This window comes from Xiphias gladius, chromosome 24 (assembly GCF_016859285.1).
Source record: "Xiphias gladius isolate SHS-SW01 ecotype Sanya breed wild chromosome 24, ASM1685928v1, whole genome shotgun sequence".
Classification (NCBI taxonomy): domain Eukaryota; kingdom Metazoa; phylum Chordata; class Actinopteri; order Istiophoriformes; family Xiphiidae; genus Xiphias; species Xiphias gladius.
The window spans coordinates 15,015,066-15,027,605 of record NC_053423.1 but is presented as its reverse complement, the minus strand read 5'-3'; the positions used below and the strand labels follow the sequence as shown (position 1 = coordinate 15,027,605).

The window sequence follows — 12,540 nt, the reverse complement described above, 5'->3', positions numbered from 1 at the left end:
GATGAAATTTTTATGTCGCAGCTGCTATTGTCTAAACCCACGCATCAAATAACCGTAAGAAGGCACAGCTCATAACTGATATTGATAGACAGTCAAATGAAGGATGAACCAGTAAAGCAGATTGTCAACACTGTGTAATAAGTCTATTTTGAAAAACACTGTGGAGCAGCATGTTCAGCGAGATAGATGTATTTTTTTAGAACTAGTTGGAACTGGAGATCAAGCGTCTTTCTTTTGTATATTTTTAGTGCGATAGCTTGAATGAAGACATATGTAAGATTGTCTACCGATACACAATACATTCAGTGGCTTTCAAACCCCAGAATTTTTTCAAACAAAGTACACATCAAGTCTGCCTACCTGACAGACGTAAGTGTGCATCAGGGATTCTGTGTGTGTCTGTTTGCATGTTGTCTTCTTAACCGCAGTGTGTATATGTCTTCCCCTAGCTGTCTCATGCGGGGCACCCAAAGCTCCTATAAACGGCGGCATTTTAACAGCTGACTACTCTGTCGGAACAAGAGTTTCCTATTTTTGTAACGATGGGTACAGGCTCTCCAGTAAAGAACTGACGTCAGCCATCTGTCAGCCCGATGGAACATGGAGCAACCACAATAAGATACCACGGTGTTCTGGTTAGTAACACACGGATCAATTAGAGCAGTGGAATATCAACAACATAAATGCCAAATCTGATAGTGTTAGTAATTTGGACAAACCAGACGACCAAGCCACAAACGCAAACACTCTATAAATATAAATCCTAGACATCCCCTGCGATTTTCATTGCTTCAGATACAAAAAACACACGAAAAAAATTTGAAATACTACATTGTTCAGTCAATGATCATTAAATAATCGTCTCTCACTGAGTAAGATGGATATACTAGTTTGTAAGCAATATATAATGACCACTGCAGGCACTTTATTTAAACTGAGTCATTATTATGCATCTGTGAGATATCTTACAGTGGCTTGGCCCAACTCTGAGCCAGCCATTTACTATCTGACACCATTTTAAAATGGTAATTATTTATTTATTTATTTATTTATTTTTTAATGTAAGCAAATTTCAGGAGGCTTTATTTTCTCTTCACACTCTGTCCATCTCTCGTAGTGGTAGTATGTCCCAGCATCGGGTCATTTTCTTTGGAGCACGGTCGCTGGAGGATTGTCAACGGCTCACACTACGAATACAGAACTCGAATCGTGTTCACCTGTGATCCGGGATACTACAGGCTAGGCCCCGCCCACATCCAGTGCTTACCCAATGGCGTGTGGAGCTGGAGAAACGAGAGACCGCACTGCCAGAGTAAGTAACTAAGGCGTATAACGGTTTAATGAGCAATTAGCTGGCCTCTATTGTACACATATTTGTGTTTTCAGATCCTGCATTTACTCTGATATCCACATACGTTCCATTCACTGTGTATAATAACTGGGATCATGTACTCTTGCCTATATTTGATAAAATATTGTGGTTATATGGGTTCTAAGCAGTAACGTCTGTGATTCCTGGAATCTCCTCTGGTCACCTTTATCCACAGATATGAGTCCAGTATGAATCCTCTCATATAACTCTCTACCAAAAAGGAAATAAGTCTACTTTCCAAAATGTGAAACTATTCCTTTAAAGGCAAACCAAGTGCCCTCAGTGTATTTTTAGATTATTTTATGCACTTGTTAATGTTTTAAATCTGTAAAGAAATTACGGATATCGGGTAGCCTGATACCACCGTTGGCATTTATGAACAGTTTGGGTAACAGATGTGAGTAGGGAATGAGAAAAAATGTTTAATTAAATTGTTGTGAAATACACGTGGAAACAAAATACTTACATGCACGAACGACGAGCCAAGGTGTACACTTACAAAGACTTAATTTCAACAAATTGGAACAGGAGCTAGTTTTGTTACAGGATAAATCAGTAAGGACCAAAACATAGCTCACTTAAGCATGCAAACACAAATGATAGTTCTTGGTTTGTGTACAAAAAATACTTGGCTGTAAAATGTTGTCCTTTAATATTTCCTGCTATCAAAGGATAGGGGTGTGTTAAGTGATAATTGAATTTCTACTGTCTTTCACTATTTTTCTTCTGAGCATTTCTTGATTCCATTAAGAATTCTGTGACATTTGGAAATTTGCTGTTTTTTGTTTTAACAGGCATTTCTGAGTGTCGGAGAAAAAAAACAAAAAAAAAACAATATTGGCCAAGAAATTGCCTGATAAACAGCTCGCCAAAACTGTTAGCATTCCTCACTGAAACCAGTGAGCTCTTCCAGCTTCTCAAATTATCGTGGCGCTAAATTTGTACACAGTTGCCTTTAAATTGCTTGTGTCTGACTGTATGTTTCAGTTATCTCCTGCGGTGGACTACCATCTCCACCCAATGGGAAGAAGATTGGTACTCAGACAACCTTTGGTGCTACAGCCATCTTTACCTGCGATGCTGGTTTCATGCTGGTGGGGTCAGCAGTCAGAGAGTGCCTGTCATCCGGGCTTTGGAGTGGAACGGAAACACAATGTTTAGGTATATAACTACTAGAATTAGGAATGTATTCAAACATACAGACACTGTATGAAATTTCTGGACTTATATGTAAGGCTTAGGACATACGTGTACTGCATGGTAACATACAGCACATGCAAATACATCGACACACATACACACAGGCATCAAAAAGTAGGTATGTGCCCTACACCTCTCATTTGGCTGCACAGCTGCTTCGCTCCAGCCTCATCCACCTCACAGTCCAAACTATCACGAGGAAGCTTCTGCTGTGCACTTACCAAATTCATTCTGAATGCTCTTTTTTTTTTTATGTAAGACAAAAAAAAAAAAACGCAGTTACTTTCTTCTGTCAGTGTGCCAGCCAGAGGTAACAGATGTTATGACACGGTGCTGTCACTTCTCAACGAAGCTTCAGTCGAAACAGCGCTTCCCAGAATACTTCACAGGCTGAGAGGGGTACGAGATGAAATTTATAAGGAAAAAGTAGAATTTAACTTAACCTAGACTGATGAGGAGTCATGATTCTGTCAAGAAATAAATAAATTTAGTTCTAAAAAAGTGCTATAAACAGCATTTTTATTCAATAACTTTTCTTATTATCCTTCAAAATAAAAGCTGGCTTTACTTACTTGTTTTGCTTATTTAAAAGGTGAACCTGTACAGTTATTTTGCTGTTTCCAATCGTCATAGTTAATAGAGCTGATTAAATTATCTTTCAGAAGAGATTACTTTTGTGCCTTGTGATGCCAGATTTCTTACCAAAACCAATACATTTGATGATATGACACATTTTTGATTTCCCTGCACTGCCTGTTCAAACAAGCCAAAGCACACCTAGTATTTTACTTTATTCTATTGTATTTTTTATTTTAATATTCTATTGATCTTTTACTGCAGAGTATGTTGGTGCGGTATGATAACTTGGTGTGAATATTTGTGTAGGTTCTAACAAATTTTCTTTCTTCAACACATAACTTTCTGCAACATATTCAAGAAAGTAAAGTGTGTGTATCACTTACCCCAGTAATTAACAACACAAAGACAATCTGAAATGACAGGTGATATGAGGCGAATTTCTTTCTTCTCGTCCTCTTCCCATTTCCCTGACTGTCTTTGAATTGTTAGCATTTGCGGGCACCAGGGACACAGTGCCGGTTTTTATTTACTGTAAAGAATACAGTCATTAATATATCTAGACTCTGAAATCATGCAATCTCGCATTAGCACTGTGTATCAAGACGCTTGGAAATCAGTCTCATCAGGGGAATAAAGAGGCCAAAATATCTGTAATTTTTTAAAACCACAAGGACATCATTTAAAAGTTAGATGCTTTGGAAGATATTGCAAAGAACAGTGAGACAGCTTTGGAAATGTTGCAGGGGGTAACTGACCATCTGAGCCTTCATCCTAATTGAGAGGTGATCCAGTTTGTGACAGAGCCTCTAATATTTTGTGAAGACAGAGTCTTCGTTGTTATCCCACTTTTCGTGGTTTGTGTTTGCTCACAGTCTAATGGCTTATGTCCAGGATAAAACAGGTGTCAAGCTGCAATTGCCTACTTTTACACTCTTGCAAAAAAAGTTTCGGCCGATGTTAAAACTTTCTCTTTAGCCAGTGGGATGCTAAATCCTCAAGGTGTGTTTAAAACTCACAGGCCTGCTTTTTGCTGATATGGTCTTTGTATCCCTGAAAATAACCCAGAGAATCCATCTCATGGGTGCAATAAGACTGTAAGGTATAATACAATTTTGGAATATTTGCACGTCTGTGGGACAACAAGCTAGGTCTCAGTCACAACAAGCTTTATATAGGAGAACCAAGACGTGGGCTTAGGTTGGAATTATTCGAGCTAGATATATATATGAAAACTCGTAATGAATAAAGTTCAATAAGTTTACAAAAAGTCTTTAAAGCCAAGATTTCTGAGTCAAATTCTAGGACTTCTTACCCTGAGCCTGAGTCCCCTATCCCCTGTGTTTCTGTCTGTGTCTCTCTTTCAGCTGGTCACTGTGGAATCCCAGAAGGCATTGTGAATGGTCAGGTGATCGGGGAGAATTTTGGTTATCGGGATACGGTCGTGTATCAGTGTCTACCTGGATTTCGACTGATAGGCTCATCGGTTCGGATCTGTCTCCAGGACAACCAGTGGTCTGGACAGCTTCCCGTCTGTATATGTAAGGAAAACTCACAAGCAAACATTTACCTGGAACTAGCTCAATATTCTCCTGGTGCTGCATGTATCTTTATCTATGACAACCCCTGATCTAGACTGCTGCCTGTCTGTTCAACAAAATACAAACACTCGCATACTGACTGCGAAGTTCTCACACATTTCTATGAACTGTAGAAACAGGGTGATCCCGACCCTGCGTTCACACGCCCACACTAACTTGTTCTAAAAGACAGTCCCGTCTCTTTACGTGTTATATCTGCTGATCTGTGATTTTTAAAAAATCTTCCATGTTTGTTATGGTAACACGGGCACTCACAGTGTACATGTGTTCCAGTGATAGCAAAATAAGAATCCAGGAAAACGAGAAGGAAATTAGCCTTTGAATTTCTGTAGTTGCAGTGTCTGTGTGCATGCTTAGAGAAGATCAGTAGCAGCACATAAAGTGGGCAGCGTGTAGTTCTATGATCAGGATCTGCAAATGTGCTCATAAGACGTAGCTGTGGGATAGCATAGAGAAATGCGTCAAAGAAAAGCACAAGTTGCACAAATTAATGTTTTAAAATATTCTACAGTTTGCTAGATACCAAATAGAGAAATTAAAGTCTGCTTGAATGGGGGCAATTTGCAAATAAAGTTTTAATAAAGTGCTTAGCACTTTCATTTGGATTTTACATATTTAATTTGCCCTTGGATTTGAAGAAATGATATCATACATCTCACTTTTGAAAACACTGTTTGACAATTAAGATCCGCTATGTCATACAATATTTTTAATGTGTTGCAGTGGAATTGGCATTGGTTTCAACATGTCCTGATTGAGTACCCAAGTAGAACAGCCAAAATGCAGTTGTTCCTTTGGTTAGAAGTTGAGTTGTCATTGATAACGAGTGAGGAGAGTACATGAAATAGATATTTAACCTCCATGAAAATAGAACAAAAACATATTGATGGTCAGAAACGTCCTTTAAAGCATGACAAGGTATACTCAGTCGATGGCAAATAACTAAATCAGGAGTGTAGACTTGGATGTAATGGGATCCACAACATCATTAAAAAACCACCTGCAGTCATAGCTTTGTTGTGGTTCAGTGATAACAAAAATAATATTTCAGAGAATACTAACAGGAAAGTAACCTTTGGGGTTTGTGCAGTTGTATGTGCATTTCTGTGTGTGTATGTGTTGATGCGTGTGTGTGTGTGTGTGTGTGTGCTGTAGGATTATTTAATTACTTTAAAAATTGTTCTCTGCCTATTAATGACAATCTGGTCACAGTGCAGACTATAAATGGAGAGACAATGAAAACAGACCTCACAATGTCAACGTTACAATTGAAATTTAAACATAAAATCAAATTTGAAGGCAGGGTTCCCTGTCATTGCACACCTACAGCATGTAACATTAGGTTCCATGATACACTAAATACTGAAAACAAGTAAAAAAGAAATGAACAAACAAGGAAAGACATTACTTACCATGATTTTTTTTTTTTAGTTCACTTTCTATTAAAAGCACTCCACCAGTATAGCATTCCTGTAAAATTGTTGGACTCATGATGAACAGTTTATAAAAATTATTAAAATTGATACAGCAGAGCCAGAGATAACCTTGTCAAAACCTAGTACCCACATTACCCGCACTGAAAGTTGGTCGAGGATTTCGGTGTGTCCTGCTAGTTGCACCTAATGTAGCCTTGAGCTGTTAGCCTTGTGCAGAGATGAGCAGCGGGCTCCACAACTCCACAACTACAGATTTTTTCCATTTTCATTCTATAGTCTTTAGCACTGACTCAAGTTCCATCACTTGAGCACTTTTATCAGATTTTACTCCGTTCCCCCTGGAGTCACAACAGGCCTTATACAACTTTTTTTTTTTTTTTTTTTTTACAAATGCAGTATCACCCGAGGCCTGTAAACATACTCTGATGTGTAAAATCGGAAGTGTTCCCCTTCAATGGCAACATTTTGAGTTGTGCTTGCCCCTAGCGCACCTCTTTTTTTGTAAAGTGAAGTGACGCAGGAAGATGCCCGATGGAAGAATCTTGGCAAAAAAAAAGTTTCAATTGATTTGCATCTTTTATATTACATATATATTACGGGTATTCTGAGGTCTCAGACTTTGGCACCCCACTGTACGTGCCTTAATATTCAGTAACAACAATGTAGCTACCTTTTATATTGTTTATGAACACAGCACCAAGGTCTCCACCGAGGGAGTTTTTTGGTAGAGCTGAGTAGCCCCAGTCAAATTTCAGTGAAGGGTGGAAAAGTCCAAATTGAGAAAGGGAAGTAAAATTTCGAATAAACTTTTTGTTCAAAAGGGATTCCATATTGAGTAAAGCCACCATAAAGTCTGTATTTTCAGAAATAACCCTTTCTTGTTGTATGCAACCAGTAGTTGTGAGGTACTGCAGATTCCCACAAACAGTCGTATAAAAAGGGCCGGAGAGCCCAACTGCTAGTATGGTCTGGATGAGATAAATAGCTGGGCTTGAAGATAAAAAAGAAGGCTCTGACGTGTCCAGGCTACTGTGGAAGTCTTCTAAAATTTGTGACTTGCTGTCGGCATCCTAAATGTTTTTAGACAGCCAATGGGCACAGTTAAGGTGGCGATGACGGGTGCCACCTCAAGCCAGTTACAAACACTTTTTCCCAAAAGAGACAGCCCGTTTGTAGAACCATATTCAAGACAGAGGTGGTGACGTAGTGTCTACATATCTGGAGTAGAGAGGGCATGAAAGGGATTTTTATTTCTTCTAGGAAATAGTTTTTGACGATGACCCTTAAAACAAAAATAAATGTCCGTTTTATTTAACTTTAAGTTTGATAGTATGTTTCTGTGTATGTATGTGTGTGGGTATTGTATGCATCTGTGTCTATGTGGTTAGGAGAGAGTGTGTATCCGTCTGTCTATCTGGGAGTGTTTTCTGTTCTATGCTGTTTTTATTGAGGTTATTCATGCAGGGGTTATTGAGGGAAATCATTTTACAGCCAAATTATACTGTAATTATGGAGATGAGAGGCTCTTGTTTAGAGACAACAACACAGAATGATGATGAGACTATGATGTGTGTGTGTGTGTGTGTGTGTGTGTGTGTGTGTGTGTGTGTGTGTGTGTGTGTGTGTGTGTGTGTGTGTGTGTGTGTGTCTGTGTCTGTGTGTTTAGCTGCAGGGTACACTGACTGGCGGTGTCAGATAAATTTGTACCTTAGGCATTCAAACAAACTTTTTTTGATTCTCACTGATCACCTGAAAAGAAGACCTGGCTTTCTTCTCCACTCTTTCCGATCTTCTCGTCTCCTTCCCGTCTCCTCGGCTCTCCTCATCTCAATTGTTGTTTTTCTCACTAGTGCCCTCTCTTGCTCTCTGTTGTTTGGTTTTCTCCTCTTCACTGTTCACTTTTTTACCCACCTAGTCTGTGTCTTTCCTATTTTCTTTTACTTACCAGACTCCTCTCCTCTCCATCCTGTAAAGATACACATTGAACGGGGTAGAGTTTGAGAGGCAAATTTGAGAGGGGCTGGTAGTAACTGTAAACTGTCTGTTTACACAAACATCAAAACCCATCATTAGCACAATGAGGACAATGGACACACACAAACGTCTAGATAGCCCCAGTGAATAAAATTAAAATGATGAATAATTATGATGCACAATGGCAAACAGAGGACACTTATTGTTAACACAGAAGGTGGTGAAACCTAATATTTCCAAAATAATGACCCTAAATTGGGATACCAGCTATGTCTTCTCGGCCAACTGACATTCTCATAAATATTTATGAATGACTGTAGGAAAGGCATACTACAGCTATTTGTTCAAAATCTGTGTTTTTTCTGGACGGTGATCTACATTGCCTCTGATTTTCAGGTCTGGTTTAGCTCATATGCTTTTGTAGCTTTCACGTCAAGAGGAAATCTTCCTGAATTGGATTTTTAAAATTTGATGAGAAAATTAGGCAACGGAGTATGAAAAGCCAAAACATTTACAATATAGCATCTAAATCACATCAGTGGTCAGCTGCAAATTATGTGGCATTGACTGCTGAAAAAGCACGGCTGGATATGACTACACAAACATTCACCCAGGCACACAGTGTCTCAAATAACTTGCTCTTTGGTCAATTATATGATTGGAAAGACTGTGTAGCCAAAGCCGAAATGTCTGTTGTCAAGAACCGTTAAAAATTCATCAATGTGCCACCACCATTGCACTGAATGACATGATCTTTCATGACATTAAACATGGGCACTATAGTAGATTTTGAGTCAATCCCACATAGATCGTCCTGCTGTAAATACTCACAAGTGCACCAAATGTGTATTAATCCATGGCTCCCAACCAATGGACTATTTACTGCTGATTGAGTAAGGGTGGCTAAAAACTAAAGTGCCCAGCTGCTTAAGGAAATCACAGTATGCAGCTATTTAAAAATGAAACCATGTATTTGTGACCTGTTTTTAAAGATTTATGTCTTCAATATAAAAAATGGACTTGAGGTTGAGTACCAGAGACAGGGTCAGGAAGTCACAAAGTACTGAGATAGGTTAAAACATTGCTCACTTACGGTTTTTCATGGATTGAAAAAAAAAATGACGCCACTCTTATCTTTTAAAGCATGCAAATTTTCTTATGCGAAATCTCAAGTAGATTTACTGTAAATTTAATGAGAAATCCATACGCTGGAACATGTTTCCATGATTCACACTGTCTTCCCTATAGCGATCAGCTGTGGCCATCCAGGAAGTCCCATATATGGTCGTACGGTGGGAAATGGCTTCAACCTCAACGATGTGGTCAGCTTTGTTTGCAATCGGGGTTATGAAATGGAGGGGCCTGCACATGCTCAGTGCCAGGCCAACCGCCAGTGGAGCCACCCGCCCCCAACGTGTAAAGGTGGGGAGAAAAGTTAAGTGTATTCACCCCTAACCTTATTTATCCCTAACCTTTAATACCACCGCAAGTCTTATCTTTATTTAACCTCACTGCCTTTTCCTGTAGCAACCATCCTTATTTAGCCCATCCCTTTTCATTTCACCTCAATTCTACCTCTAACTTTATTCAATGTAAACATCTCTGCCATCATAACCCTGAAACTCATTATGACCAAGACAGAAAAGTTAAGATTTATGTTTTAAATGTTTTCCTTAATTTAATGAAATTTTGAGGTAGAGTTAATACTCTAAAACATTTTCCTGGCTCCAGCCTCAAGAATGGAAATTTTTGGGTTTTCAGTGAAACCTTAATCTCAAGTCCTGATTGTTCTCTAACACTCACAGCAGCGAGGCTAGCGTCGCTCATATGAGTTTGTAAACAAGTTATCGGCGTTCTGCCCAGTTTACAGAATGAAGTGCATGTGAACTGAGTAAAATTAAAAATGAAGCGTAATGATAACAAGCCATTACTCTGCGTGGGTGCTGGATCCAGGGCACAGAAACCTGCCACCATTGATAATCACCTACCATTCACCATATGGTCATTTCATACGTACTCCTAATTATGCCCTATATGATTTTACAAAGCTCTAATCCGAGTGCAAAACACTGGCAAACGGAAGAGGGGGAAGAGAAATGGCCCTCTCTGGTTCTTGCCAAATAACACATACTTCTCTATCTCTCTGTTTATTTGTGTGCGTCCGTTTCTTCGTCTATCTGTGTATAGTGGTCAATTGCTCTGATCCAGGCATCCCAGCCAACTCCATTCGGCAGAGTAAAATAGAGCATGGCAACTTCACCTTTGGCACCGTGGTTTTCTACGACTGTAATCCTGGTTATTACCTGTTTGGGTCACCTGTACTGACCTGTCAACCTACTGGACAATGGGACAAACCCCTTCCTGAATGTATAGGTTAGTATGATCCTTCTTTCTGCCTATTTGACCTCACAATCTATGAGACAGACAGTAGCGGACTTGGATTCTATCTAAAATATATTAGCAATATTCTGACATTGTGTCTTTTTATTAATTGTCATGTTTTATTTTCAAGAGTTTTACACATTTTGGCAACCAGTGTTTCTTTCTCTGTCCTGTATCTTTCTCTCTATCCTTTTTTAATCCCTTTTTGTGTCTTGTTGTTACTGAATCTGTGTCTTTAGTTTTTGACGGGTCGCTGCAGCTCTTCTCGCAAAGCTTTGCTGAGTCGAAATGAACTTTCCGTCCGTCTTTCATTTCTGCCTCTCTCCCTTTTTCTCTTGGTCTCCAGTTGTTGATTGTGGTCATCCCGGCTCTCCCCCTAACGGTGTGCTGAGCGGAGATAAGTTTACATTTGGTTCAACGGTTCGGTACTCCTGTCTGGGGGGAAGACAGCTGAAAGGAGAATCATCCAGGACTTGTCAGCTCAATGGGATGTGGAGCGCCCCTATGCCCTTCTGCTCTGGTAACCATTTTAGCCTCTATTGAATATACTGACTCTAAAGTCCACTCTATCAGAAGAAGAGATAGATAGATAAGAGTTGCATATGAAAGGCGAGATATCTTAAAACATGTAGACTCAGTAGAATGTGGAGCACTTCATGCCTTCCCGCAGGCACACTTTCTTAACCCTTATGCACTCGGTCAGAGGGATAATGGGAGGGATTGATGGAGGGACAGGTAGAGGGCAGGGTGAGTGCATGAACAGAGAATATATCAGTATCTGTTTGTTAAAAGAGCTTCGGAGCATAACACCCCCCCCAAAGACACACATGCAGGACAGCCCTGGACCTTTAACCATGTGCAATTCTGTTCTGGTAAGAGAAACCCACTTTAATACTGTATTAACAGTTTTAACAGTTGTTTTTTTTTTTTTTTTTTGGAAAAAAATTCTCCCAAACTACTCTTTTTGACCTCTCGAAGGAAATGACTGAAAAGATGTGTGTGTGTGAAAGGAAGAATAGAATAACAATGGATAGATTTTCTTTACATATTAAGACAATTAAAAACCTAAATATCCTGCACATTTTCTCTGGCAATAGCTGCATTGTCTTTGCATGGGGAGATTATTGTGTACTGTAGATTCGCCAATGTCATTGTTCTGTAAAGTTCTTTACACAAGCTTATTTCCTCCCTGCTGGATTTACTGTATATACATATCTCAACAATTATTAAGCTAGATTCTCTCCAGACAAAAAGCTATAATGACCTTCCACTGATGTATATACAAACCGTCTAAGTTATATGGTTCTCAGTTGACCGTCTGAGGGCATGATTATGGCTCTCCAGAATGAGAGGCCCCCACCTGCCTCTTATATAACAAACTGACTGAAAATACATCCCCAGACGATTTGACTAAGAATACATTGTTATTTACAGCAGTTGCCCAGGGGGAGATGCAGGGTGAGGGAGGGTAATTGTTTAAGAAGCAGTGTTCCATCGTTTTTAGCCGGCAGGTCTGTAGCAGAGCCCTGCAGAGATAAGGGTTCAGCCTATGGTATCAGTGCTAGCTCTGCAATTCTGCTCCCCGACTATTGATAAGCAAATTGTGTTTCTGATGTGATATTGGTTATTTTACCGCACTGGCATTTGAGGAGTCATTAATATATTATTTATATATTTTCGCCAATAAGGTACAGTGGTTATTGTGTCTAGACCTGAAGCCTCAAATCAAATTCCAGGTTTTCCAGACTTGGACTGGAGTCAGCTTTAACAAGAATGAGGATTTGGGGTTCAACTTGTATTTCAGTACAGTGAGCCTTGGCCTACTTGAGACTTTACTACCCAAAAACTTGAGATCCAAAAATCAAAAACATTCAAGTATCAAGTTTCCTTATGCTAAAATTTGATGAAAACAGAAAAACAAACAAGATAAACAAGCAGGCCGGGTATAGCCACACACCTTGAATATTTATTTATTTATCAGTCTATACATTGAACAAAC

The 12,540-nt window shown here is 39.3% G+C and overlaps 1 protein-coding gene across 1 annotated transcript in view; it reads left to right on the top strand.

Annotated features, from left to right (window-relative positions):
* Positions 1 to 12,540, top strand: part of LOC120786433 (CUB and sushi domain-containing protein 3-like) — a 252,081-nt gene that overhangs the window by 219,219 nt on the left and 20,322 nt on the right. Inside the window, exons 52-58 of the mRNA XM_040121879.1 lie at positions 450 to 635; positions 1,118 to 1,312; positions 2,360 to 2,533; positions 4,516 to 4,689; positions 9,408 to 9,581; positions 10,347 to 10,532; positions 10,888 to 11,061. Coding sequence (XP_039977813.1) covers positions 450 to 635; positions 1,118 to 1,312; positions 2,360 to 2,533; positions 4,516 to 4,689; positions 9,408 to 9,581; positions 10,347 to 10,532; positions 10,888 to 11,061 — 1,263 coding nt within the window. The remainder of the gene's footprint in view (positions 1 to 449; positions 636 to 1,117; positions 1,313 to 2,359; positions 2,534 to 4,515; positions 4,690 to 9,407; positions 9,582 to 10,346; positions 10,533 to 10,887; positions 11,062 to 12,540) is intronic.